The sequence below is a fragment of the Silurus aristotelis genome (assembly GCF_946808225.1).
Source record: "Silurus aristotelis genome assembly, chromosome: 15".
Classification (NCBI taxonomy): Eukaryota; Metazoa; Chordata; class Actinopteri; order Siluriformes; family Siluridae; genus Silurus; species Silurus aristotelis.
The window spans coordinates 14,601,183-14,628,158 of record NC_139588.1 but is presented as its reverse complement, the minus strand read 5'-3'; the positions used below and the strand labels follow the sequence as shown (position 1 = coordinate 14,628,158).

The 26,976-nt window shown below is 38.6% G+C and overlaps 3 protein-coding genes and 1 long non-coding RNA gene across 5 annotated transcripts in view; 3 read left to right on the top strand and 1 right to left on the bottom strand.

Moving 5' to 3' along the window:
- The first annotated feature begins 7,465 nt into the window (after nt 1-7,465).
- klf11a (Kruppel like factor 11a) lies at nt 7,466-11,467 on the top strand. The gene is made up of 4 exons (XM_083561805.1): nt 7,466-7,976; nt 9,130-9,375; nt 9,613-10,537; nt 10,724-11,467. The coding sequence occupies exons 1-4, from the start codon at nt 7,953-7,955 to the stop codon at nt 11,017-11,019; spliced, it is 1,491 nt and encodes a 496-aa protein (XP_083417931.1). The 5' UTR covers nt 7,466-7,952; the 3' UTR covers nt 11,020-11,467.
- A 1,667-nt stretch (nt 11,468-13,134) lies between these two features.
- Nucleotides 13,135-14,167, bottom strand: LOC310737772. The gene is made up of 3 exons (XR_014536893.1): nt 14,093-14,167; nt 13,793-13,926; nt 13,135-13,646 (listed from the first exon to the last, which is right to left on the bottom strand). It is a non-coding gene; the product is annotated as an uncharacterized lncRNA (long non-coding RNA).
- On the top strand, nt 14,154-19,203 carry rrm2 (ribonucleotide reductase M2 polypeptide). Of its 2 annotated transcripts, none has more exons than XM_083562340.1 (10): nt 14,154-15,710; nt 15,835-15,903; nt 16,632-16,775; nt 16,872-16,988; nt 17,083-17,216; nt 17,446-17,540; nt 17,895-18,028; nt 18,115-18,219; nt 18,318-18,431; nt 18,650-19,203. In XM_083562340.1, the coding sequence occupies exons 1-10, from the start codon at nt 15,621-15,623 to the stop codon at nt 18,800-18,802; spliced, it is 1,155 nt and encodes a 384-aa protein (XP_083418466.1). In that variant the 5' UTR covers nt 14,154-15,620; the 3' UTR covers nt 18,803-19,203. The 2 variants fall into 2 exon arrangements, with proteins under 2 accessions (XP_083418466.1, XP_083418465.1); XM_083562339.1 differs by having other exon boundaries at nt 14,156-15,710; nt 16,629-16,775.
- A 6,611-nt stretch (nt 19,204-25,814) lies between these two features.
- The window catches only part of actc1a (actin alpha cardiac muscle 1a), a 3,065-nt gene continuing 1,903 nt past the window's right edge, over nt 25,815-26,976 (top strand). Inside the window, exons 1-3 of the mRNA XM_083561912.1 lie at nt 25,815-25,896; nt 26,682-26,833; nt 26,949-26,976. The exon at nt 26,949-26,976 is cut by the window's right edge and continues 101 nt beyond it. Coding sequence (XP_083418038.1) covers nt 26,705-26,833; nt 26,949-26,976 — 157 coding nt within the window. The 5' untranslated portion in view covers nt 25,815-25,896; nt 26,682-26,704. The remainder of the gene's footprint in view (nt 25,897-26,681; nt 26,834-26,948) is intronic.

Below are 26,976 nucleotides of genomic sequence, written 5' to 3'. Positions count from 1 at the left end.
GGCTGGTGGGGGCGGGTGTGTGAGGACAGGCAGCCTCTGTACTGCTGTGGGTGGTGTTTCTGGCACTGTTCCCTGCACACACCAGCTGACTGCTCGTGCATGTAAACACTATCCACATGCTTCCTGCTTGAGCGGCCCTGCCCCCAACATCACAGCTCACAAACACAAACTAACCTACTAACGCATCTGATAACCTCCAAAGTGGGTTTAACTTCCGTGACATGACTTTCATACACAGTGTTCCCTCTGATATGTGTCAGACTGTTCCGTTTCCCTGAATGTGTGCAGGCTGGTTGGTGGTTGGCTCGGCTGCTCCCAGACATTCAGAGCTATTTTAGAACACCGGCTTCATCCTGCTGCTTTAAAGGCAAATGGCACTGAATCATAAAGTCACTGTTTAGAGTGCAGCGAGAAACCCACCACCACCACCACCACCACCACCACCACCACCACCATGATCTCAGCAGTCAGAACTTTAATTGACAGGAGTCCTGTTCATCACAGCAAGTGGTGTACACAACTTACAATTTCAATAATGTAGCCAAAAGTCAAAAGTCATTACTTTTAAAAGTAATTCCTACCTAATTGATCCCTTGTTATACTATATGTGTAGTGTAGTAATGTGTAGTACTGTAAGATATGTTACACATAAGTGCAACATACATTTCTAAATGGTATTAACTTTAAAGATCGAACTTTCCATGTGCATGAAGTACATAGAAAAGCATACATTTCTGTACACTATACAGTGAACTTTGGCCATCCTAAATACTTATATATCCTGTTGTCTCAATTCTCTTACTTCAGAATAGAATACTCCACCCACTTGTTGAAATAACATTCTTGAATCCAGATGATGTCATGATGTGGCTGGGAGCCAGTGGAGTCAAATTGGCTCTGTGCTTTGTGTGGGAATCACAGCAACACTAGTCAACTGTGTGACTCTTAGTGTTCAGGTGTGTAGAAGAGGGTCGATAGCACTTTCATTTGAGTGTGTCACTTTGAACAACAGCATAGCAGTTCAGAATAATGGAGTTGGCTGGATGAAGTACATAATTTTTTTTTCCCAGCCAGAGAACTGGTGGGTGGGAACTATCAGGTGACCAACTGGGGAGATAATGTAGGGGATAAACATTCATACAATAGCCTAATATCGAAAACTGATGAATAATTATATGCGTTTATGATTATAGGTACGTTCAACAACATTCAGGTGCAGATTTATTTGTTACGCTTGGTAAATCTGGATAAATATGTCTTTGTAATTACATCTCACACTGAAAATGTAAAATAAAAGTATTCAAGAAAGTTATTTTTTTGATAGATGTATATATATTTAAAGAACTATTTGGGGCCCTAAAAACTCCTCTAAACAAGATATAACCCATTTATATATTTACTTCCAATATACTTATCATATTTTACACTTCTATTTATATGTTACTTCTTGTTCAGGTATGCCTGTAGGAAGTCTAAGTGAGTATCCATTGCTTCCTGTTTCACTGGGGTATAAATATGAGGTGACACAGAGTCCACATATTTAAAGTTATTCATTAACATGTGGAAGAGCATTATGGAGTCTCAAAAGCTGCAATATAACATGATCTCGATTTATTTGGAAGGCATGCCAGGAGAAGAACATTATATATCTAACCATAAACATGAGCACCAGGGATTTGTGAGACACTAGAAATTTGTGAAACATTTGACCAAACCTGGGTTCTTTTGTTAAAATATACATTTCATCTATTTTTATCAAAAGCATCCCATGTCAGTAGAAAGAAAATGCTTTATATGCCATTTTAATTAAGTTCTTATTAATTGATGTATATTAGATTTATATAGAGCTATAAGTGTTCTTAGTCATCATAGTATGTTTTCCTTTTTCTTCACTGTTTTTCTCTTCATTTGCAGGAAGTGGGGGTTGGTTGCTGAAACCAGAACTGCTCTTGCCACAAAATTCCACAGGATTCTTCGCCTATTCACCTTTTACTCCGCTATATTGAGCTGGTTTTAAACCCTGTTTAGTTGTTTTTCAGATTGATTAACAAGTTTAATGTTCAATGTCCATTTGCATTCAGTGCTTATTGATTGTAATGGCACTGAATTAGTTGCAATGTGTGTCTGTGGTGTTAATAATCACAGAAAGTTCTATTCAGCTGTATTTTATTTATGCCTTTTCGGTAAATGTGCTGGGCAGATTGTGTTTTGCATGCCAGTGTCAGGCAGTGCATGTCTCCGTTTTGGGTCTGTGGTTCACATTCAGTCATGTGCGAGTTAACAGAACTCTGTAAAGTTTCCTCTCTCCCGGCTTTGTGGGTTGCTGGGTGTGGAGCAGACTGCTAGGTCTGAGTTGCACTCAATGGCCTCTGCTCTGGCCTCAGAGACTCTTCGCGACTCAGCTTTGTTAATAATGCTGAATAGTCATGATCTTACTTCAGCTCGTTCAACTTTTCTAAACAGCCTGTTACGCTGTACACGTTTCCCATAAAAGAAGTACCGTTTTTAAAACACCCTGCCTTATGTTTTTTGTTGTTTCCTCTGTAAGGGAGGTTTAGGCTACGAATCCTGAAAAGCAAGTGACATCACTGCTTTTTAACGAAAGCCCACCCACTGGTCTTGTACCTACATTAAAAAACACACACACACACACACACACACACACACACACACACACACACACACACACACACACACACAAATCTCAACATAATCTTTTCCCCTTAGATGTCTTGCCTGTGCCACCACAGCATTCTTCCTGAGATGACACATTTGTTATCAAGCGCTGCACATAGGCAATGTTTTGGCACACATTCAACTTGCACTCTCTGCCCTCTCTTTCTGCTGTACGCATTCTCTCTCACACACATATACACATACTTCCTCCCCCAACCCTGAGCCTCGCCCCTGCAGCTCCACCAACACCCACCCAAGAAATCCCAGTTTTCAAATACTCCCTTAACAAAACTGGGGGGATTTTTCTGTCTGACTGCTTCAACTAGCATAATAATCTCTAGAGCAATATGATACATTCTAATACTGACTTATTCTGGATATGCAGGTTCTATTGAAACTGTAGTGTTATGCTTCACTTTTTTTTGTTACACATACTTATTTCTGCACAGTATTTTATATACAGAGCTCCTGCATGCTATGATGCCCCCTGGCCATCTGAGAATGCTGTTTTATACTAATGCATGTGTTTATATGGATGTGGTGACAGTAGAAATCTACTTGACTTTTGACCATTTAGATTAGAAATTGGTTTGCACTACACCTAAATACAAAAACTGGACCAAATAAAACCCAATGGAATGTTTACACTTTTGATAAGACCATTTGAATGAACTTTGTAACCTTGTCTGGTTGGCTATGAAGGTAACTAAACTGAAGTCAAATTAGTGCCATTTCCTTTTGAATGTTTTTATGTCCCAACATACAACAATTCTTTTAACCACACCCAAGAGTGACATTACTTCCTTTACTTCCTGTTAGTGTTTTTCTTCAAAGTACCAAAAGATAGTTAAGTGGAACCATTGCTTTTATGGTCAGTACAACAAAGCACAGGTTTTAGGTTGCCAAAACGTCTACTGTATGTCTGTACTCTATGGTCTATAAGTAATAAAAAAGAGCCCCTATGTTTCTGGAGACACTCACTAAGGGATAACAGCATGATATATGACCTATTTAGAATATGATAACATGTGGACTTTGTAATCTGGACAGAAAAGCAATCTGCAGACCTGAAGCTTTTATATAAACTCACGGGCTACTGTCATTTAAAAACAAAGCAAATGTAATGCAAATTAGGATACACATGTAGTTGTCCTGCAGTATTTTGAAACCTCACCATACAAACATATCTTCTTTATTGTACTGCTCCAGACTCTGCTTGTTTATGTCCTTTAAGCTCGAATGGGAACAAGCGTAAAGTTTAAGGCTACCATTTCCAAGGGACCAGCCAACCAATCGGCACGTATGATGATCTCTTGCAGTAAAGGGCGACGCGTCTAGTATGGTATTAAATGATCTTTTATAGATCCTGTTTCATACACTAAGCTCCAAATAAACATGGAATGTTCATATGTCATGAAAAACATGACTGCACATGGGAACAATGTAGGTCATTCAGGCTTAGGACATATTCAAAACAAATTCCACCTTGTTTATATGTCTCGGTATGGTCTGCATCTTCCTAACATGGTCCTTAGCAATTTATGCTTTAATGCTAATACAAAAACTGTAACAGACATGCAGCAGTCTAATAGATTTGTTCTACTGAGATTTTCTAATTTAGCTTTTAAATCTATTCATAGACTAAAACTAAATCAGCCCACTTACATATCTTATTACACCCATGTTACAAAGCCTGATTAAATGAAAATGATCCTTATAATCCAGTGGAAAACAAGGACTGGGAGAAGCAATATCTAGAAAAAAGGCAAAGAAAAAATAACCAAGGCAGCTTGTATCTTTTACAGTGAGAAGCTGTCATCTGATTTAAATCTATACATACACTATATTGGCAAAAGTATACACTCACCCATCCAAATAATTAAATTCAGTTGTTCCAATCACTTCCATGGTTACAGGTGTATAAAATCAAGCACCTGGGCATGCAGACTGCCTCTACAAACATTTGTGAAAAAATGGGTTGCTCTCAGGAGCTCAGCGTGGCACCATGATAGGATGCCACCTGTGCTTTAAGTCCAGTTGTGAAATTTCCTCGCTACTAAATATTCCACAGTCAACTGTTAGTGGTATTATAACAAAGTGAAGGCGATTGGGAATGACAGCAACTCAGCCACGAAATGGTTGGCCACATAAAAATCACAGAGTGGGTCAGCGGATGCTTAGATGCATAGTGCACAGAGGTCGGCAATTTTCTGCAGATTCGATAGCTACAAACCTCCAAACTTCTTGTGGCCTTCAGATTGGGTCAAGAACAGTGCATAGAGAGCTTCATGGAATGGGTTTCCATGGTTGACAGCTGCATCCAAGCCTTACATTAACAAGTGCAATGCAAAGCATCAGATGCAGTGTTGTAAAGCTGGACACTAGAACAGTGGAGAGGTGTCTCTGGAGTGACTTCGATAGAACACCTTTTGGATGAATTAGAGCGGAGACTGCGATCCAGACCTTCTCGTCCAACATCAGTGTTTGACCTCACAAATGCACTTCTGGAAGAATGGTCAAAAATACCCATTAACACCCTTCTAAACCTTGTAAAAAGCCTTCACAGAAGAGTTGAAGCTGTTATACCTGCAAATGGCCAACATTATATTAAACTCTATGGATCAAGAATCGGATGTTACTCAAGTTCATTTGCATGTGAATGCAGACGAGCGAATACTTTTGGCAATATAGTGTACAGTGTAAGTTCTTCCTTTTTCTTGCTTGGAATTTTTCTATGGGAATTTTTGGCTGAATTTTTCAAGGATGCCTGTTTTCAGTGTGAAGATTTTAAATGATATTCTGACCTCAACTGGGCTACTCAAGTTCTATAGTTGCCTGATGACGTGTGAAATGGTCAACAACGAACAATCAAACAAATCACAAGAAAAATGTTTGCATAAACATATAGACAATTATTTTACAAATATTTTTATTTTGAACATAAATAAGCTGCACCTGTCTATAAGCCGCAGTCTACACTAATGTACTTTACACAGGCTTTAACGAAAGACACGTTACACACGGTGTAACGGGTGAAATATGTTGCGCTTCCTTCAGGAGCATAGCGGTATTTTGGGAATAGCCTGCCAGAAGCGTGCTATCCCTTCACCCTGACTCAACACGTTACAACGTCTTGTATCTAAACAGTAGCCAACCAAGAAAGTCATTGTTCACCGTCTTCCTCCTTCCTTTCACAACTATTTCTCTCGGGAGTTTATCTTTTGGCATCGTCGTGCGTTTAAAAATCACCCAATGGAAGTTTTTTCTCCTGATGCCGTGCAGCTCAGAACACAGGTGAGGTGCGTTTTTTCGTTTCCGTTCGGAAATTTCATTGGTCTAATGCAATGGGGTTTAGTTTTTTGGCTTTTGTGAAAGTTTGTTAAGTTTGTGAAACCGGGAAAAACCCAGGAAAAATTCATAAATTCGCCGCTTCGTTGTTTAAGCTGCGGGGTTCAAAACGTGGGAAAAAGTAGCAGATTATAGTCTGAAAAATACGGTATGTACGGGATCTATGGTTTCAACACTTTGAAGTAAAGCTCTTCTTATACGTTTTTCTCTACCGTAATATTTTTTCTTTGCACTTTGCAGGGGTTGGGCCACATCACACCAACCCGTCACTGACTGTTGCACAAGCCATCATATTGTCTTTCATTTATTTGCCCTTCTTCCTTTCAAAACATTTTTGTCATCCTTTTCAAAGAAAGGCTTATTCTCACTTCTGTCTTTCTGAAGTCACTGGTACTGAATCACTCGTGCATAAAAGGTCACTGTGTACAATAATGATTTTTGGTAGAGGAAACACTTAAAACGTATGAATAAATTCCTTTTGAAGAATGTCTTGTTTATTTGCTTTGTTATTGGGTTTAACATAATTATACTTCCAGCTAAAATGGTATTGTTCAAGCTAAGATCTGTGTTTACCCTGAGAACCAGGGACTGATACTCTACTTTATTTTTTTCCCCTCATGATTTTTGTTAGCTATTCGTGTTACTCGTACTTGCGTAAATATCTGATTACTTGATTATATACTTTGAACTCCAAATGAAAGCGTACTATACAATTACAATATTTACAATGTTGAGAAGATGCCCTTATCCAGATTATGATGATTATTATTATTGTTATCCCAGTCTTTCCTGTGCTCTTTTTCTCTCTGGATGAAGGGAGGGACTTCAGCAGCTCTTTGTTTGCAGACCCTGCTTTCTCCCTTCCTCCCATCTAAGACCTATTCACAGGCCCCCATCAGTATTCATGAAATTAATAAATTTACTCCTTATAACCACAAACATACCCGCATTCGAGTGACACGCTCTGTGTCGACTTTATGAAACGAGACATACAAAGGAACTGTTTTAAGCGCTTTACAGAGCTACAACAAAGATGTTCCGCCCACAGCCACAAGCCACGCCCACTCCGGGTCTTTTAAGGAGAAGCAGCGTTCAGAAACCGAGGAGGTCTTTGAGTTCATCAAAACCCCCGAGCTCAACAGAGAAGTGCTTCAGTTTTTGTCCCATTGCGGAAGACTAAACGTCAGGAATATACAGTGTAAGCAGTTTAATACAAATAATATATATATATATATATATATATATATATATATATATATATATATATATATATATATATATATATATAATACAAACAAATAAATGAGCGTTATTCTTCATTATTTTTCTCATCAACAACAGACGTGATGTGAATACGGGTTTAAATCATGAACCGAATTGGTAGTCATTCAGTGTTTATTGAATGTGAGGTTGGAAATGTTGCCCCCACGCCGTTCCGTTTGTCTTGTTGTTTGGCGTCGGAACGAGTCAGACGCGTGCGGGAGTGCGCCTCTGTTTCCGCGCGCTCGCCGCTCCGACCTTTCCCCCACTTCGCGAGCGCCGGGTTCACCGGGTTTACACTGACACCGCTGACTCCTGCGTTACGCCCCCCAACAGCCACGCACCCTCCCTCCGCCAATCCACGCGCGATCACGTCCTGATCACGCGCTGCCTTCTCGTCTATTGGTTGATTTCTGCTACACCTTTGTTTTTGATTGGTAACATGTTACCACCCGCCAGACTCTTCTGAATTTTGTTTCTGCTTTTTTTCCCTCTTTCTCTCTCTCTCTCTCTCTCTCTCTCTCTCTCTCCGTTACTGAATCACTCAGCTGAGGTTGGACCTTGCAGTAAAAAAAAACTGGTTACACTTATGATCCCGAGCTCCGTCCAACGTCTGGCTCGCGCTTTTTGTTTCCTCGCATTGGAACACACACGGGCTTTTGCTCCGCATGCCGACCTTTGCTTCAGACCAGGTAAGTTGGTTTCTTACTTTCTTTTTTGATCATTTGCATGCATTTACTGCGTCTTTGCTACTTTGCGCAATGACCCACCAATAGTTATGAGTTAGATCGTCTTTATGCAACTTAATGTTTTGTAACATTTTTGTGCAAGTTTTTTTTCCCCCAACGTTTAGTGGTTCAGATTCATTTAGATACAGTTGTGATATTTTCCATTGTTGCTCACAGTTGTGAGGATTTAAGATTGCATATGACAATAGGGTTTGTTTATGCATTTTTCTGTTTTTTTTTCTTCTTTTTTTTTTTTTAAATGCATTAAATAAAATCATGTAAAGTCAATAAAATGAAAGCATTTGCCGCAATCAGTGTTGTATATCCTGCCCTTTAGTGATGAGACGCAGTGCTGTTTGAGATAACAGAGTCTGGTTCGCATCCTTGTTTGAAAGCAGTAAGAATTGATAAAACAAAGCACTTTATCACCAATTTGGGTGTGCAAACTATAGCCTGTGGAGGCTGGTGATGTAGTTTTATAACATCACACCCTGTTACTCTGCTTTTTTTCAATTGATGGACGTTCGTGGGTGTTTACTAGTGAAAAAGGAGTACTAGTCTGAATTGTGGTACTTCCTCATGTGGGTGTCCACCCTCACTAACCAGAGTTTTGGTTAGACTCACGTCACTCTTAAGGCTATTTTGGGTAGATGGGAGGTTCCCAGCAGACCTCGAGCTGGTGGGGCTGAAACAGTCAGACCCCCCTTCTCTGTCTCTGCCTCTTTCTCTCTATCTCTATACCTCTCTCTTTTTCCACCTCTGTACAAAGCATCTTCGTCCACCTCAGCGTTCAGCAGATGCCTAATAAGCAGCCACCCGGCCCACTTTCAATGCTGACAGTACGACTGACCAAAGCAATGAGTAAAATGGTTGTACAAGTTGACTGGTAAAAAAAAATGTGGGATACAGAAATCAACAACGAAAGGTTGTTAAGTGTAGTGGTACAGGCGACGGTGGAGCTTGTATCGATTGGCAACAACAGAATTACTTTGACGCTTCTATCTCATCTTAATAATCACATGTATTAATATAAGACGCCTACTCAATGTAGTAATAACACTACTGTAGCTCTACTGTTCTGATCACGAGCATGCTTTGTTCGAATTGTTTCCTCCAGAACAACTTCGCAGGAATCTGTGAGGTGATGATGGAGAGGAATGGGTACAATGATGGGAAGCTCTGCTCATCCACGCTGGAGTATCATGACCTTGAAGCAGCTGAAGCTCTGGTATGCATGAGCTCCTGGGTTCAGAGGTCACACAAAGCACGCCCGCTTACTCCAACTTCAGATTCTTGTGACTCACTTAGTCCACACCCTGAAACTCTGGAGTCCCCCAAAGACCTAGTGTCCCTCTCTTCACTAGTGAGTAAAATATTATGATTATTTATATTGATGTTTTATGTTATATTTACTATAACAATTGCTAAGCAGTACATAAGTGGTGATTAATATTATTATTAATAATAATAAAATAAAAAAAAGAACATGCTTTGCCAACATACTGTCACTGAAAGGAGCAGGAAAATTGAACTGATATCTTAAAATGGGAAATAAAACTGATCTTGTTTACATACTAATTTTTCTCTTTTACTTTACTAGTGTATGACCCCGCCACACAGCCCCAGCTTTGCTGAGACCTCAACGACATCTGCTATTATCAGCACCATGCCGCCTCTGGCATGGTCGGGCCTCAAAACAAGTGTCTCACTGCCCAGAATGGGCCCAGTCTTGACCAACAAGGCAGAAACCCCCTGTGGCCTGCAGCCTGGCATCACCACATTCCTACCAAACTCCATTCCATCTCAGCTCTCTGAGCCTGGCACACAATACAGGGCCACCAGTGTGATAAGACACACTGGAGACACATCTCTGGATCATCACATGAGCACAGGACAGGAGTCTCCTGATTCATCAGAAAACCCTACTGTACACACTGAAATTATTTCTGATTCTAAAGCTCAGATCAACATCTTGACTGAAACACAGACATACATTAGTGCTAAAAATTCTACTGCAGACGTAGAGAGCACTGCCCCCTCAGCTAGCTCCACAAGCCACTCCACTCCTGGATCACAAGCCTCTTCCTCCATGCCTCAGTCTCCCATAACCAGTCCAGTCCTCTGCCAGGTATTTCCTGTGAATGGGCAAACTGGCATCATCTCTGCTTTTGTTCAGACCCACGTTCAAATGCAGAGCACTGGGCCAAAGCCCATCCTTTCCCAGTCCACCTCTTTCTCACAACCTCTTCTAATGGGTCCTTCAATGGCTCAGGGTACGGTAATGCTTGTCGTCCCTCAGTCGTCCGTGTCTCCAGCTCCGCCGTGCCAACAAAATGTTGTGACTGTTGGCAACACTAAACTCCTTCCCCTGGCCCCAGCACCAGTGTACATACCCTCAAACCAGAGTGGGGCCACCACACACGCCGACTTCTCTCGCAGGCGCAACTACGTCTGCAGTTTCCCAGGATGTAAAAAGACCTACTTCAAGAGTTCTCACCTCAAAGCTCATCTAAGAACCCACACAGGTTGTTATAAATAAAATACACCCCCACCCCCCCATATGGCAAAACATATGTCTTTACAAATGTTTTAAGTTATTTAATGAATCAGATGATACGTTTGCTAGTTACAAATGCAATATTATAATTCTTAAAAAAAAAATAAATAAATAAAAAGCTTTTGGTCTGAGTATGTCTGTTTCTGTTCCTCAGGCGAAAAACCGTTCAGCTGTCATTGGGATGGGTGTGACAAAAAATTTGCACGTTCCGACGAACTTTCCCGACATCGCCGCACTCATACAGGTGAGAAGAAATTTGTGTGTCCCGTATGTGACCGACGTTTCATGCGAAGTGACCACTTGACCAAGCACACTCGTCGTCACATGACCACCAAACGTTCTGCGACATGGACCACCGACATGCGTGAGCTGAACAAAACAGCCTCTACTCAGTGTCAGCCATCACAGTCTTCTGTCTCTCTCAGTGTCCTCGTACCTGCCTCAAACTAGGCCTAAACAAGGGCCATCCTTTCACCTCAGGACAATCTTCCTCCCACTGACCATTGTACAGGGGAACCATGAAAACCAAGGCTGCTACATATCCATGTACAATACGGACCGTTGCACTGGATTTCTTTTCCTACCATTTGTTGTTGTTTATAAGGAACTTTTTTTTTTATATGTAAGTTATGTCTCCCAAAATGTATGCACTTCATTTGCCAAAGTCTTTGTTGGTTCATGTTACATTATTTTATGCCATTGTAAATTTGTAAATAAATGTAACTATATCTATATGAATGTAATGTGTATTCAAACGTGCATTTATTGGAAGTATACAAGCAAATGTTAAGTTTCTGTAAAATGAACAGTATTCTTACCTGTGATACTACCTATTATCTTACTTTGAATATTATTTAATGACCATTTGATGAACCAAATAAACCTGTATGTTTATGTAGTACTCGCTGTGATTCTTTTATAAATTAAAATCAAATTCATAGCTGGTTAATAGCAGAACCGCAGACGAGATTGAACAAAGATCTTGAAAACAGCCACTCACTGTAATTTCCACCCAGGATAAATACAATTTGGTACAGAGTGCTATAATCAAGCGTATTATTAAAGAAACATCGAAATTGAGAAAACGCAAAAACAAATTTCTTACGCTTTCCATGCAACAGCGCGAGGGCGGTCTCCTTTTAACACCCAGTAACAAACTTCAGCCAATCACAGCGCGCCGTTCATGGCCGCTAAGTGGGCGCGACCAATCACAGATACCTGTCAGCACTAATGGGTTTCCTGATTGGTTGAAGTCGGTGCGCTCTTTTGCCATACTGACCGACATTCTCAAATGGAGAAATAAAATTGCTTTATGTTTCGCTGAAACATTTGTTGTGGACATGTCAAGTGGTTTATGATTTTTTATAAACAAAAGTATTTTTTTTTTTATTAAAAAAAACGAACAAAAAAAACAATAAAGGAAGCAAATTGCTGGGGCATTTTAGGGCCTAAAGGGCGGGGACACGTTATGGCTTATATCAAGTGCTGCAGAAAAACAAAAAAACTAATAAATACATACATACACAATACATTTTCAAAAATAAATAAAAAATATAAAAATAATGCAAAAATAATTTCTATGACAATTTTAGATTAGGTTAAATATGAATGTGTTTGGATGTCATTAAAAAACAGATGAGTGTATTGTGTGTGTTTATATGTACTTTTGATATTAAACATCGAGGCATCATATATTTACGTATAAACGTATATAGTGTGTGTATTTTGCATTTATTTATTTTGCATTTATTTATTGCATAAGGTATATATATATATATATATATATATATATATATATATATATATATATATATATATATATATATATATATATATAAGGTGTATGTTTGACGATGGTAATAAGATATTTCACAAACCTCTTTTTTTTTTTTTTTTACTAAGAAAAAATTGGATACAATTATTTTTTTATTTGAGGCGCCTAAATTCTTTAAAATGCAAATATGATCTGTATTGTGTAAAATAAATAAATAAATAAATAAATAAATAAAAATGTTATAATCTGGTAGTAAATCTTACATTTTCATTAATCAGAATACAAAACGTATACAGATTTAAATGAATTTTGCGGTATGCAGAGATCAGAGTGGTTTAGGATGTCAAGCAGGAGATCATGTGGCAGAATATGAAAACTACAAATTCAGAGGGCTCCTTATTAATAATTATGTAGGTCTACATTTGAAATTTTAGGGAGGCGCGACCCCTGCTGTTTGTCCTCTACACTACACTCCACTACACTCCACTCCACTAGCTACCAAATTTATATTTTTTTGTCTCGTGAATTACATTAAGGTTCATACGTTTTTAAAACGTATTTATTATAAGGGGTTTAACAAAAATATTGCAGTAATCGTTTTAAAATTTCATTTTTACATAGTTTTTTTTCCCCCAGAATCAAAAGTAATTGCACACTTGAATAATAAACAATTATCTGACCTGATGTATCATGTTTCATTTTACATATGATAGCCTGGCTTGTAAACTCTCATTATGGGTTCCAAAGAGGTATCAGTGCAAATCAAGGAAGCTGTCATTCGGCTAAAAAAAACAAAACCCAAACAAACAAATCTATCAGAGAAATAGTAGAAACATTAGTTTTGGCCACATCAACATTTTTGTACATTCTTACAAAAGAAGGTAGTGCACTGTGATGTGGGAAAAAAGCAGTAAATTTATAACTGTGAATATATATATTTTAAAACCCCTTAAAATATAGATAAAAGTCTTAATGTCAATCACATGTAGATTGCTTTATTCCCATTCCCCTTTGGTGGTACATAGATGCAAAATTCTGGTAATTGGTCCAGTGTCCAAACACTTGTTGATTTTTCGGTAATTGAACCAAATGCCTGTGTACCTGATAATAATTATTAGATTTTCAATTAATAACAACAACAACAACAACAACAACAACAACAACAACAAAAACCCACATCAACCCAACTAATATTTGTATGCTTGTGCTCCTTGGCTGAATAAAAGGGTTCATTTGTTTTGGGACGTGATGTAACAGCTTTGTTCTGCATTTACACAGTGATCTTTCATAATGGATTGTAGGTCTGTGTTAAAAAAAAGAAAAAAAAGAACAATAATAAATGTAAAACCCAGTCTGAACCAAACCCCCAACCCACAGTCAAAAATAAGTCAGTAATAGTTTGTAAGGATTGACAAATCAACAGGAAAACACTGACTGTAACTAATTTACCTCCTAAAACTGTAAAAACCGATCATGCCTGAAGACATGATTTGCCAAAGATGTTAAGAAGAATTAGGCACCAAACCTTTTCATTGCTCATGTAAAAAGAAAGAGCAAAAATCACCATCACCATGCTTCAAAATCTGTTGGAAATATTGGAAAATATTAGAGGTTAATATAAGAAGAGGTGTAAATGAATATAGGTCTGAATATGGGTGTAATTATCAGATGTCTACATAATTTTAGCCATGTAGTGTGTGTGAGTGTTACAAAAGGGAGCCATTTTGGATTCAGCCCAATACTTGTCACCTGTGGTTTGGTCCTCCTACAGCTGGGTGGCGCTGAGTCCCGCCTAAAGTCATACGTTGAGCGCGCAGGCTCGTCTTGCTTTCGTGGAGGCAACTCGTTGGATCATAATACAAGATTGAAATGGATAGGAGTTGACAATATTTCTTTAAAAGTACTGTTAGCAAACGAGTGTAAAGCAATCAAGATTTCAAGAATTTCTTTCTTCCAAATCTATGTTCACTTCACACTCCATATCAGTAGGTGGCGGTATTGCACCTTTCCCTTGGTTTGCCAAACCGCCATAAAACACCAGAAGAAGAACTCGTTGGATCCGCCTATATGTTTGTTGGTGCAGGAAAATACCCCTAAGGTTAAAACTTAAATACTGCAATGTAATACGTTGTATTTAGCCATTAATGCTGAAACAACTTGTTTTAAACATTTGTCTGTGGATATCTTAAAAAAGTACTCACTTTCATCACGTTCATTTCTTTATAAACACTCGCCGTATTATCTGTCTCCGGGGCCTGGTTGTTTATTTAAGCGCGAATAGCAATGGCGTGATATTCATCTTATAGAAGTATAAAAACACATGTTTTTTTGGCGTTTTATTGTTAAAATAACACACAAGACAAGTTTTTATTCCTGAATAGTGAACAGGGTTGGGTTTTTTTATGAGCTGATTGTTGTGTTCATTACACCCGCGCTAAAATCTTTATGAATGAAGCACTTTGCCAAACCACAAACAACATGACGAGATATGAACAATTGCAGTCAGTCGGAAATGTGGCTAGAAATGTTGCTGAAAATCCAATGTTGGTTTATGAAGTATATATTTTAATAATCAGTCCTGAATCTGGCGGGAAATCTGTAGGGTGAATGTTTTGTTCCAAACCGGAAATCTACATTAATATTGGTTTTCTTTAAAAAACATATATATAATTCTGCTTTGCCTGCTTCATAATCGCTTTAGATTTGTATTTTATATCGATTTGTTACTCACATAAGGCTGTCATTTGTTCAGTCTAGTGTTAATGCTTCATATGGACTTGTTTGGCGTGTTTATTCGTGGCGTTTGCACTCGTACATAAACATACAAATCATTATTTGTGCTTAAAACGTGAAACATAAACGCGTTATATTGAATTTAATCGCAAAATCGCGCCTTTTTTTCAGAATCGTAAACAAAAAGCCACATATTTGTACAGAACACAGGCATCTCCCCCCCTCCAAAAAAGCTTTTGAAATATCCCGCGGTTTGCTGATGACGCTGAAGCGCCTGATTGGCTGTCGACTTGAAAAGGAATTAAAGAGCCGGCACGAGCCTCGATCTGATTGGCTGGAACGGATCGAGCGCCAAGAATGAAATAAAAAGGAGCAGCTCGCGCACATTTAGTCACTCTTTTTCCCCTCCAGCTTTCACCTTCTCGCCTCTTCTTTCTCGCGCGCTCTCTTTTTTTTAAATTTATTTTAACGGCTTTCCCTGTTTACTTTTGTCGTTTCGGTTTAATTTGTCCTTCCTCGTTTTTATTTGCTTTAAACCGTAACCATGTCGTACACGCGTTCACCTCTGAAAAGCAAGAATGAAAACGTTTCAACTAAGATGGGAAACCTGTCTATGGGAGATAAAGAGAACACGGTGAGTGAAATATTTTAATTATTATAGTCATATAATAAAATAAAATAGCAGTTCCTCTGACGAAATATATTTTTTTCGGTTGCCAAATATTTTGTGTAATAATGGACTCTTCGTGTTCATGCAGCCGCCAAGTTTGAGCTCGACCCGAGTTTTGGCCTCCAAAACGGCGCGTAAAATCTTCGAGGACCCCGAGGTGAGTAAACAAAACCCGGTTTCACAACTAACTTATACCTGGTTAACGCCCGGTGGGGTTTGGAGCTCATTTTGTTTCTCACATACACATTGATCCAAATTACGACATGTAGTAAAATGCCCAGCACGCTACTCGTTATTCCTAAAGGTTTTATCCTGTCGTGCAACATTTCCATGATTTTTGTGTTAATATGAACAAATGTGTTGTAAGTCGGGCCTACAGCTTAGTTCGCGCTATCATTTTGGCGGTATGAGCGCTAGCTAACTAGCCTATTGTGTTCATGTACACGACGACAAGTCGGAAGTAAAGCCCCCCCCACCCAACATATGTATAAACCGCTCTGGATTATTATTTACACAATTAAAATGCAATTGATTTATTTTACACTAAGACGAACTGGAAAAAAAAACCTCATGTCATTCAGTCTGTATATGCTGGATGTACGTGGTGCACTTTCTTGTCATTGTCTATGCTTCTTGAATTAAGGGTTTAAATCAGGAATGTACATTTATTAGTTTTATTTTTAATCCACAAAGTATCACCTAAATTTCACTAATTAGATGCACACTTGTAGATGACTGAATACCTGAGAGCACCATAAAAACTTCAAGGGAATGTAGATATGAGATCTCTCATCATATAATTAAAAAAAAGTGTCATTGTATTTTCTACCCCAACAGTCCTCTGGTTAAGTTTCTAAAGTCCTTTTCCTCTTTTTATTCAAGCAGAAGCCTAAAGCCAGCAAACGCAGTGTAGAGGAAGAGCCTCTGCTGAAAGAAAATCCAAGTCGCTTTGTCATGTTCCCCATTCAGTACCATGACATCTGGCAGATGTACAAGAAGGCTGAGGCCTCTTTTTGGACGGCTGAAGAGGTATGTTATTGTGTTAAAAAAAAAAATTCTAATTAGGCCCTGAGTAATCTTTAATGCTGAGGTGGCCTTACACTCATCCTGTGTTTCACCCTGTAGGTCGACCTCTCCAAAGACCTCCAGCACTGGGAATCCCTAAAAGACGATGAACGATATTTTATTTCTCATGTGTTGGCATTCTTTGCTGCTAGTGATGGCATTGTCAATGAAAATCTTGTAAGTTTAGAGGCCATTTTGTGGCTACATAGATCTCCATAAAATATTTTTGCATTTTGAAAAGTCTAATTGCATTTGGTGTTTTCAACACTAGGTGGAGCGCTTCACTCAGGAGGTCCAAGTGACGGAGGCACGCTGTTTTTATGGCTTCCAAATTGCCATGGAGAACATTCACTCGGAGATGTACAGCCTGCTCATTGACACGTACATCAAGGATCCAAAAGAGAGGTAACTTGCATGACTGCAATGTGCTTGGAGGGCAGTGATGAGACGCGCAGGGGTACGGACCTCAGCTAATAATGGGAGCTGAGTGCTGGTGTCTAAATTCAGCTCAGTAGGCATGTGGTCGACTGACTGAATGGCATCAGCATGAAACTGTCGCAATTCCTGAGCCCTCACTGTGTAAATTGATGTGTATAAGAAGAAAAGACATTGGCTAATAACTTTTTGTTTGCAGGGAGTATCTCTTCAATGCTATCGAGACTCTTCCTTGTGTGAAGAAGAAGGCTGACTGGGCTATCAACTGGATTGGCAACAAAGATGCGCAGTATGGTATGTAGAATAGTAAATTTCGCATTTTGTGACTGGTTGCAGTTAAAACCGATTTAAAATTTTGTATTTGGAAAATGTAGACTTTAGTAAAGCTTGATTTTCACTAAGGGTGGGTGTTATTATTGCTAAACTTTGTGTCAGGCTGGATGATGCAGGGCCAGAATAATTACACATCTACAGAAATTTAAAGTACAATTAAGTTTGTACTGGATGCCTCAAAGTAAAACATTTAAGTATAAGAGCTAGAAAAATGGCAGTGCGACCATTTTTATACAAGTATTGGAACAAATGTCTTTTTAAAAATGTTTCAGATCCATGGTGGTATAAAAAAAAATAAACTTTTGTTGTCGACAGGTGAGCGGGTGGTGGCTTTTGCTGCTGTAGAAGGAATCTTTTTCTCTGGTTCGTTTGCTGCTATTTTCTGGCTGAAGAAGAGGGGTCTCATGCCAGGTCTTACCTTCTCCAATGAACTCATCAGCAGAGATGAGGTAGCTGGACTTCACTGTAATGCAAAGGGTAACAAATTTGAATGATCTGTTGTAGATTTTACTGATTAAATGTTATTGGGTTTCAGGGTCTTCACTGTGACTTTGCCTGTTTAATGTTCAAGCATTTGGTGAACAAGCCTTCAGAAGCAACAGTCAAGAAAATTATCCAAAATGCAGTTCAGATTGAGCAGGTATTTATGTACACATGTACATTTATTTTAAAACCCTGTGTTGTGCTGTGCAGCACAAATGTGCTGACCTTTTTTGCTGTGCTTTTAAATGTTTACAGGAGTTCCTTACCCAGGCTCTGCCAGTTAAACTGATTGGCATGAACTGTGACCTAATGAAACAGTATATTGAATTTGTGGCTGACAGGCTGATGTTGGAGCTGGGCTTCAGCAAGGTAAGAATCTGAACGGATGTCAAATTTTTCTTTTATTTTAATTATTATTTTTAAACCTTTCTTACTTGCCTAAACACACCGCATTGAAAATATGCCATGGTTCATTTAAAAATAAATAGCTTTTTGGTAGGAAAAGCACAGCTCTGCCCTTGTTGTCCAAGGCTGATTGACATGATTTTTGATTTACTCCCCCCTTTCTCCACTTTTTTCCTCTTTAGATTTATAAAGTAGAGAACCCTTTTGACTTCATGGAGAACATTTCCTTGGAGGGAAAGACAAACTTCTTTGAGAAGCGAGTGGGAGAGTACCAGCGTATGGGAGTTATGTCTGGGCCCACAGACAACACCTTCCGGCTTGACGCAGACTTTTAAACTAAGTAAATGGACATTTTCTAAACATTAACACTTGAAGAGGCAATGCTCCCTTGAGTGCCTCCATTTTTCGCTTCCAACATGATCACTCAGCAAGAATGTAAATTTGTGCAAAAATGTTTATGGCTGTTTTTATGTTGTACCTAAATGCATTTAAGAGGTTATTTTTTACTTTATGTATGTGGTTTACAGAGCTTAAGCATTTGGGAAGGGTTTGCTCTGATGTACAAAACTGCTTTGCATTTCCCTAAAACCCAGTCCTTTTCCCTTACCTAACTGCTTTTCTCTGGTGTTTAGTGTAAATATCAAATTTGTTGGAAAATGGTAGTTTTCTTTACTTTTTTCCTTTATTTAAATCCTTGCAATGCATTGAATTATTTTGAATAAAACTCTTTTCCTATAATTCCAAATGCAACCTGTTTCATTTTGTGGGTAGTGTTTGATGGTATAAATAAAAGGATTATTTGAGCTGATCAGGTTTAGGTGCTAGAGGACAGTTCTGTTAGTTGTGACCCCAAGGCTTGTTTAATGCAGTCATGACATCGGACCACAACTGCCATAAACCAGTGTTTTCTCAAATAAGGTAATTTATTACTTGATTATAAGTAAACACAAGTTTTAATGTTTTTGCCAGGAAGTCACTAAATTGTGTTTATCTACTTGACTTTACTTAATAAGGAAGTGTCCTATAGTGTTGGTCTGTGCTGATTAGTGCTCAGGCCATTTAATCATGGGTAGTTTCAGTCTCACTTGGGGTGTGAATTGTGGGCAGGGCATGCTCATTTATATTGAAGGTGTTACAGTACCCCTGCTTATATATTAGTACTATTACTGATTGTATTAAATATATTCTTAGAAATTCATAGTGATCTCAAATTGGCAGATCATGTCTTAAACCCAACTTTTTAAAATACCCAAGTCACCTTTTACAGACACTGATGCTCTCATCCACAGAATAGAGGCCACATTGCCAGTAACCACATCTACCTTCCTCTGTTGTCTCAATCTAACAGTGGTGGTAGGTGGGCTCTGGAATTGCCAGTCTGCTGTAAGGAAAGGTGACTTTATCACAGCATTAACTTCCCTCTATGCCTTCGAATTTCTGGCACTTGCTGAGACTTACTTTTTATCCTCTTGCTCTCCTCAACCATGGACCTCCTCTGAACACTAAACCTAAGACTTCTTGTCCCACTATCTGGCTGTCAAGTTTTGTGCAGCAATCAGCGAGAACTCTGATCAGCAGAGAGGAAGTGGGGGGAAAAAAAGGCAACTTAACGCAGACTTCTAAGACCACCTTTTACAATGTCCCTGCACAAAATCCCCATAAGCTCCACATCATCTCTTCACTACTCAACCCTCTTGCTCCATTGAAAATTGAGGAATCCTGCCAGAACTTCACTTCCTCTCCAACAATTACTACACTACACATCCAGTAATGCCCTACTCCTTCGTTGTCAAGCTTCTAAACCATAGCAGTAGAAGGGATACTGCAAGTCATTCAATCTTGCAATCCCAGCACTTGCCCTCTGAATCCAATTCCTTCAATTACCTCAGGAGCCTGGGTATCCGTGGAGCAGCCTGGGAATGGTAAAGTCATATCCACAAATGGTTTTCTTACCACTGCTATGCTGATGACACTTAACCCATCTTTTCTTTTTCTTCCTCAAATACCACAGCTTCTGCTCAGATCTCGGCATGCTTGGTGGACGCATCTTCATGTATCAGTGCTCATCAACTAAAATGCTACCCCAGCAAATTGAACTGCTGGTCATCTCCAGGTCAGGATCTCAGAATAACTTGAGTAATTCTGCTTGCAACCTTGGGGTAAATATGGACAATCAACTGTCCTTCTCCTCACATGTTGCTAATGTGGCTCGTTCTTGTCGATTTCGTCTCTACAACATCTGAAGGATTCGACTATTTCTGTCCACACAGAGTGCCCAGGTGCTTGTTCAGTCTCTTTTCATTTTGATACTGGACTACTGCAACTTTCTGCTCAGTTCTATTTGTCCACTGCAAATGATCCAAAATGTTCTTCCACACCACCCCACTGCTGCGCTCCCTCCACTGGCTTCCAGTAGCTGCATGTATCAGATTTTAAACACTGATGGTTGCCTACAAGGCCAAAAATGGACCAGCACCCTCATACTTTAGAGATCTCATCACACCACACACTGTCAAGAGTCAAGAAGCTTTTATAGTCATTTCAACCATATATAGCTGATGCAGTACACAGTGAAATGACGTTCCTCCAGAACCCAGGTGCTACATAAAACAACATAAAACAACACGCTGTCGTGAGATCCTCCAGCACTGCTCAACTGGTACCACCTTCTCTCAGAGTAAGAGGTAAGTATACATCAAGGCTCTTCTCTGTTCTGGCACCGATGTGGTGGAATGAACTTTCTCTAGATGTCTGAACAGGGGTGTCCCTGGCTATCTTCAAGCGACGGTTGAAGACCTACCTCTTTCTGAAACACTTAAACTAACACTTTCTAAGTTTGCTATGGTAAAACAAAACTCAACGGAGTTGTAAGCTGATTTAGCTCATGTTTGTAATATAGCATACCAGTGTAGGTTTATTAATTAATTGAGACTCAAAGCACTTTTGTAAATTGGGAGAAACTTTTGATGAACATCCATGCCCAGACTATACATCAAATGTTTGAAATCCAGGGCCATTCTGTTAGTATAGTGTGATATATAAAAATTTATCTGCCCACACAAAAAAAAAAAAAAATGCTAGACCTCTTCCCAAGTGTGAAATATTTAGAGTAACAGTTCACTTCAGCGTATCCTTCTTGCTAACTCAAGTGTTACATAAGGCAAGAATTTTGCCAAAGGGTAAATGGGCCTACTTGACAAAAACTTTGGCTCCCTTTAGAAATCTAGCGCACACACTAGCTTTCAAATGTAAAGGAGAACATGGATATTTTCTTTTTTTTTAATTTATTTTTTTGTTTATTTTTTTGCAACTAGTAAACTGATCTGTAAAAAAAGAACAATCAATTACATGGAAATTTCCAATGCCCTCCATGTATTAATAGCTGTTGTTATCTGGGGCACTCATGGCATGAGCTGAAGCAGAAAAGCCTCCCTGCACCATTTCAGTGTCATAAATACATACTGCATGAGCAAATGAATATCTCCTGGACAAATTACACAAAATCCTACAAAATTTGAACGCAGCAATTCTATTGACTCACTAAACCAATTAGTGCATGAATGTATGAAATGTACATTCAATAATTACACCAGATTAACCATTTTTAAAATCTTTATAGTATGTTGTTTAGATGATCTTTGTGTACAGTAATATACTATACTGATGCCACAGTCTGGGATCTGTTTTTTTTTTTTTTTTTACTGATTGGCTGCAGTAGGTTGAAAGATGATGTATGGATAAGTCACAACACTACTTTTTTCAACCAGGCAGCACAATGCCAATGGCTACAAATCAGTCAGGGGTCTGTGTTCTGGTGCCAATGGGTCCGGCTCTGTGTGTGCAGTTACTGACTGCACTATAGTAAACAATATTCATATAAATGTTTCTGATTAGCATGCCTGTCAGCATTGTGTCATTCTTACAGTTTATGCTTTTGATGACAGCTGCTTCAGCTGAAACAACATGCTGTTTGTTCCTGTTGAGGCCGTGTGTCACTGGTGATGATTCAAAACAGGGAATGTATATAAATGTTTTGGGTCTTTGCTGTAGTAAAATAGTAAACTGTATTGAATATTGGTGTATGTCAGTTACTAGGCAGTAAACAACAAAACTTTATGTAATACTACTTATAAAATCAATTTATTTATTATAGAATTATATAGTCTTAGATTTTTACAAATCCTACCACAATCTCTACTGGTAACAGAGTGGAGTTTGACAACTGTGTTTTCCAGACAGAAACTAAAATATACATGATCAATTACTTTATATATATATATAATATATATAAATAAAAATTGATCCATTTGTATGCTCTTTTATGCTTTAGAAAATAATTGTTTAAAAAAAAAAAAAAAAAAGGTTATTAATGTACTATATATACTTTTGCCATATATGTTTGACCAAAAGTTCGTGGGCATCTGCCCATCACACTTGTGGATCTTACAATTATATAGGATGTCTCTGTGTGCTGAAGCATTGCAATTTCCCTTCATTTGCACTTAGAGGCCCAAACCTCTTCTAGCATGACACTGCTGTCTGTGCACAAAGCAAGCTCCATTAAGGCATAATTTGATAAGGTTTGAGAAAATGATCTGCACAGACTTTTGATCTAAACATCTTTGGAATGAATACAAATACAGAGTTCATCCCATCCCTTCCATCCCAGTGCCTGACCTTACAAAATGCTGTTGTGGCTGAATGACACAAATCCCCACAGCCATTCTCCAAAATCAAGTGGAAATCCTTCTCAGAAAAGTGGAGGTTATTCTAACAGCAAAGAAGGAACTAAATCGGTAACATGTACTGTAGATATGCATGCATATGTAATGTGTGTATGAATGCGTGTGTGTGTGTATGTATGTATATATATATATATATATATATATATAGGATTCGCCTCTTTGTTGTTCCTCTGACTAATCCCTTCTTTATCCTGTGCATAGCTTCTACTAGGTAGAGTCACAGTTATATTTCTTCCATTTTCCATTCCATTTCAATTATGGAATTAATGGTACTCTGTAGGAAGTGTAAAGTGTTGGTATATTTACTGTTAAATCCCAACCCTTTCCTAAGCTTTGGGAGCTTGTGTTCTGTTGTTTGATAAAGCTTGTTTTCTAAAAAAATTTGGCCCTTTACATCAATTTGTATTCCCAGTATGTGGTAGACTGGTCATGTGCAGTCCCAATTAAATTTGTTGGACTTTCGTTTTATTACACAACAAAATGTGAAAAGGTTCAAGAGAGGTGAATACTTATGCAAGGCATTGCAATGAATGGTACCCTTCTGCAAGACAAAGTGGCCAACAGGTTAACAAACTATTGTTTCTAACGCCATACATTTTTTAAATCCTTTTGTCACCAACAACTGCTGCGGGTCTGGTAGGGCAGCTGTTTTAAACGATCTAGCACCCCATTCATTCCCTTTTAAGGGCCTCAGTTCACCCAAATGCACGCATGCTGTGACCCACTTAGTCCACTTCAGAACAACAGACTATTCAAGATATTTATAGCTCACAATCTGGTAAACAATCCCACCCAATATCTTACTTTATTCATGTTGCAAAATATTTGAAAGGTCATGTGAATAAATCTATATGCACATATAATACCAACATTAGCTTTTGTACCTAACTTTACAACTATGGTAGAAATTTAAGTCTAACAGATTTATACAGCAGCCATGTTAGAAATGTCTCCACTGCCTCTTGTATCAATCTGAATATCATCAGCAACACAGAGCCTGATCAGAGCTATTCCAAGATGCCATTATCACTCTGACTTCAAGGGAATCCTCGAGGATTGTGCTTACTATCTATTTATGAATCTAGTGTGAAAATGTTCTAAGTATAGTGCCTCTAAACCAGAGGATGAGACTTTGTGTTACATAGAAATGCTCACACGTAATCCAACTATGGCACAGCTCAATGGAACACAAGTCTATTTAATAACTCTGGTCCATTAAAATAGCATAGCATACAGGCACATCACACAAATGAGCTGATGAGAATAATCAATGATAAAGTATTATATCTGGCATTTAATAATAGCATCATTAGCAGCAGCGTTTTGTGAACCTCATATACCGGGAACACCTTTGAGAACATCTAATGCCTAGATAATAGCTGACTTTTTTTTATTTTTGGCAAATTTGACCATTTATGACTGCTGAGATATATGATGTTTAATCCACACTGTGTTTATCAAGTTAAGAAGTGAAGCCTAAATTCCTAAAAGCCTAAACATTCTGAAGATATTTTGAAGAAATGTAATATTGTTTTCTAAAATATCAGATGGAATTTGTGGTATGCAATCTGTAAAATCTCATACTCTAAATAGCGCAGAAAAGCCTGTATCTTTTCCACATAGGGTTTAACAAGAAGAGAGTGTTGACGAATAAGGAGCTGTCAGTGGTCAAGAGCTTCGTTAATGTGTACCCGAGGACACCTGTTACACACCATGACCCTAAAAGGACACGCCAGAGCCAATCAGAATGCTGCAGCTCCACGCTGTCTAGAAAACAGTTGTGGAGGAGGGACAGAGATCTTCATCCACCCCCCCCCCCCCCACCCCCTTCCATTCAGGCACCTAAACACCACCTCAGCTGTCTGGCATGTTTTGGGCCCCACACATGCTAAAGGCAGCATTGCATAGCGTAATGCATTTGTCCCCCTGGCTGGTTTCTTAACTAGTCCTGAGAAATGTACCATTACATCAGATCTGCTCCAACTACCCATTCATAAGTTCATGAATGGACAAAATTTAACGAAATTGTTATAATTGTATTTTTGTAGAGCTGCTTTGTGACACTGTATATTGTTAAATGTTCTATATAAATAGTCAAAAGATGTGAATTAAACCAGTGACTGCAATATTATGCTTGTTTATTTATGTAAGATTTGAGCAGTATACGAGCCATGAGATTGCATTATAACATATCGGCACTGATGCAAAAATATGCAAAATGAGACTTTAAAGTATGGCTACAAATGAGTCATGATTGTTATACATCACAAAAATACTGAATAAATTCATACACAGCTTTTGTGAATGCAACATCAAAATATGTAATTATGTTCAGAGTTCCCATCATTAAAACACCAATAACACTGTTATAACATATAGGAATGTACGCTATGGGAACAATGTAGGCTGGGTACTACAGTCTTATCACTTTTTGCAAGCAAATAAAGGCACAATTTCTGCCACTGGAAGGAATCCTAGAAATCACAATTCCATTTTAGTAGATTCTCACCACCAAAGATCAGGTACTACATTCCTTTACTAGTGTGCCATTTTTCAGCAGCTCTTATTTAGGCTTGTGGAAATACTTGAGCCCGCCCCAGCCCCTGGCCCCTGCTATATTTAAGGAGCATCCCTCACACTCACCCCCTGTCCCAGTGGAAACTCCAGTCTTCTAGTACAGCTTGGTAAGTGACTTGTGTTTTATTTTCATGGACTCCAACAGGAAAGAGAGAGATGTACAGGGTTAGGATGTAAAACTTAGAGGTCTGCATGGCAAAGATAGATCAACTCTGAATTTTAATATTTGGTAACTTTGCTAATTTCAGTCTTTTCTCATGAAGACGGTTAATGATTTTCTGGGGAAACTCATCTTATATAGGAAGTCAAGACAGAAAGCAGTTTGATTGCATTTTTTATTAAAGTTATTCGGAAATCTGTAAGAAGCCTGAATGATAAAATAGTTTTGTTGGTTCCATCAGTTTTTGATCTATCTAAACGTCTATCAAAACACAAAGAATTCAAATTGTTGGCTAATGAAGCGAAAGAAAATATCAGTGGTTGATCTAAGAACACATTCTGCTCAGAGTTACTATGTGTGGACAGCTGAGCCAGGGCCTGCTGTCATTCTTCAGCTGACATGTTCCTTTGTTCATGATTATAGCTTTAGAGCTTCAGATAAGATGGGTCTGTGGATCAGTCTATAAGTAATTACACAAACTGATGTCTAAAGCAGTATTCTGCTTTTATTATTAACAGTATTCAGAAATTGTTATGTTTGAGGGGACAATGCTGCCAGAACTGTCCAGTTTTGCTCAAGTGTTTTACTGTTTTTTCCTTTAAAATTTTCTTTTAGATATATTTTGTGTATTATTTGATAAACTTTATTCTTATATGCTGTCTTGTGTATACGAAAGAAATTGGCTTTACATAAAGGAAGTTGTTTATACATACTTTATCTATTTACATTTAGATCATCCAAGACAAAAACTAATCATGTGTGACGATGATGAGACCACCGCCCTCGTGTGCGACAATGGCTCTGGTTTGGTCAAGGCTGGGTTTGCTGGTGATGATGCTCCCCGTGCTGTCTTCCCTTCCATCGTTGGAAGACCCCGTCATCAAGTAAGTCAAATGAACAATGCAGCAACAACATACACTTAAGAGTATGTAAAGAAACACTAACTTGTATTGAAAAGAAAAAGACTCAGTGATTTCTGATGCATTACTTCTTCCACAGGGTGTGATGGTGGGTATGGGTCAGAAGG

Bases quoted from the DNA above. Each gene is read 5' to 3' on its own strand.
- klf11a (XM_083561805.1), top strand. From the start codon at position 7,953: ATGCCGACCTTTGCTTCAGACCAG. The intron at 7,977-9,129 runs GTAAGTTGGTTT...TGTTTCCTCCAG, and splicing joins CGACCTTTGCTTCAGACCAG to AACAACTTCGCAGGAATCTG. The intron at 10,538-10,723 runs GTTGTTATAAAT...TCTGTTCCTCAG, and splicing joins TCATCTAAGAACCCACACAG to GCGAAAAACCGTTCAGCTGT.
- rrm2 (XM_083562339.1), top strand. From the start codon at position 15,621: ATGTCGTACACGCGTTCACCTCTGAAAAGCAAGAATGAAAACGTTTCA. The intron at 15,904-16,628 runs GTGAGTAAACAA...TTTTTATTCAAG, and splicing joins AAATCTTCGAGGACCCCGAG to CAGAAGCCTAAAGCCAGCAA. The intron at 17,217-17,445 runs GTAACTTGCATG...TTTTGTTTGCAG, and splicing joins ATCAAGGATCCAAAAGAGAG to GGAGTATCTCTTCAATGCTA.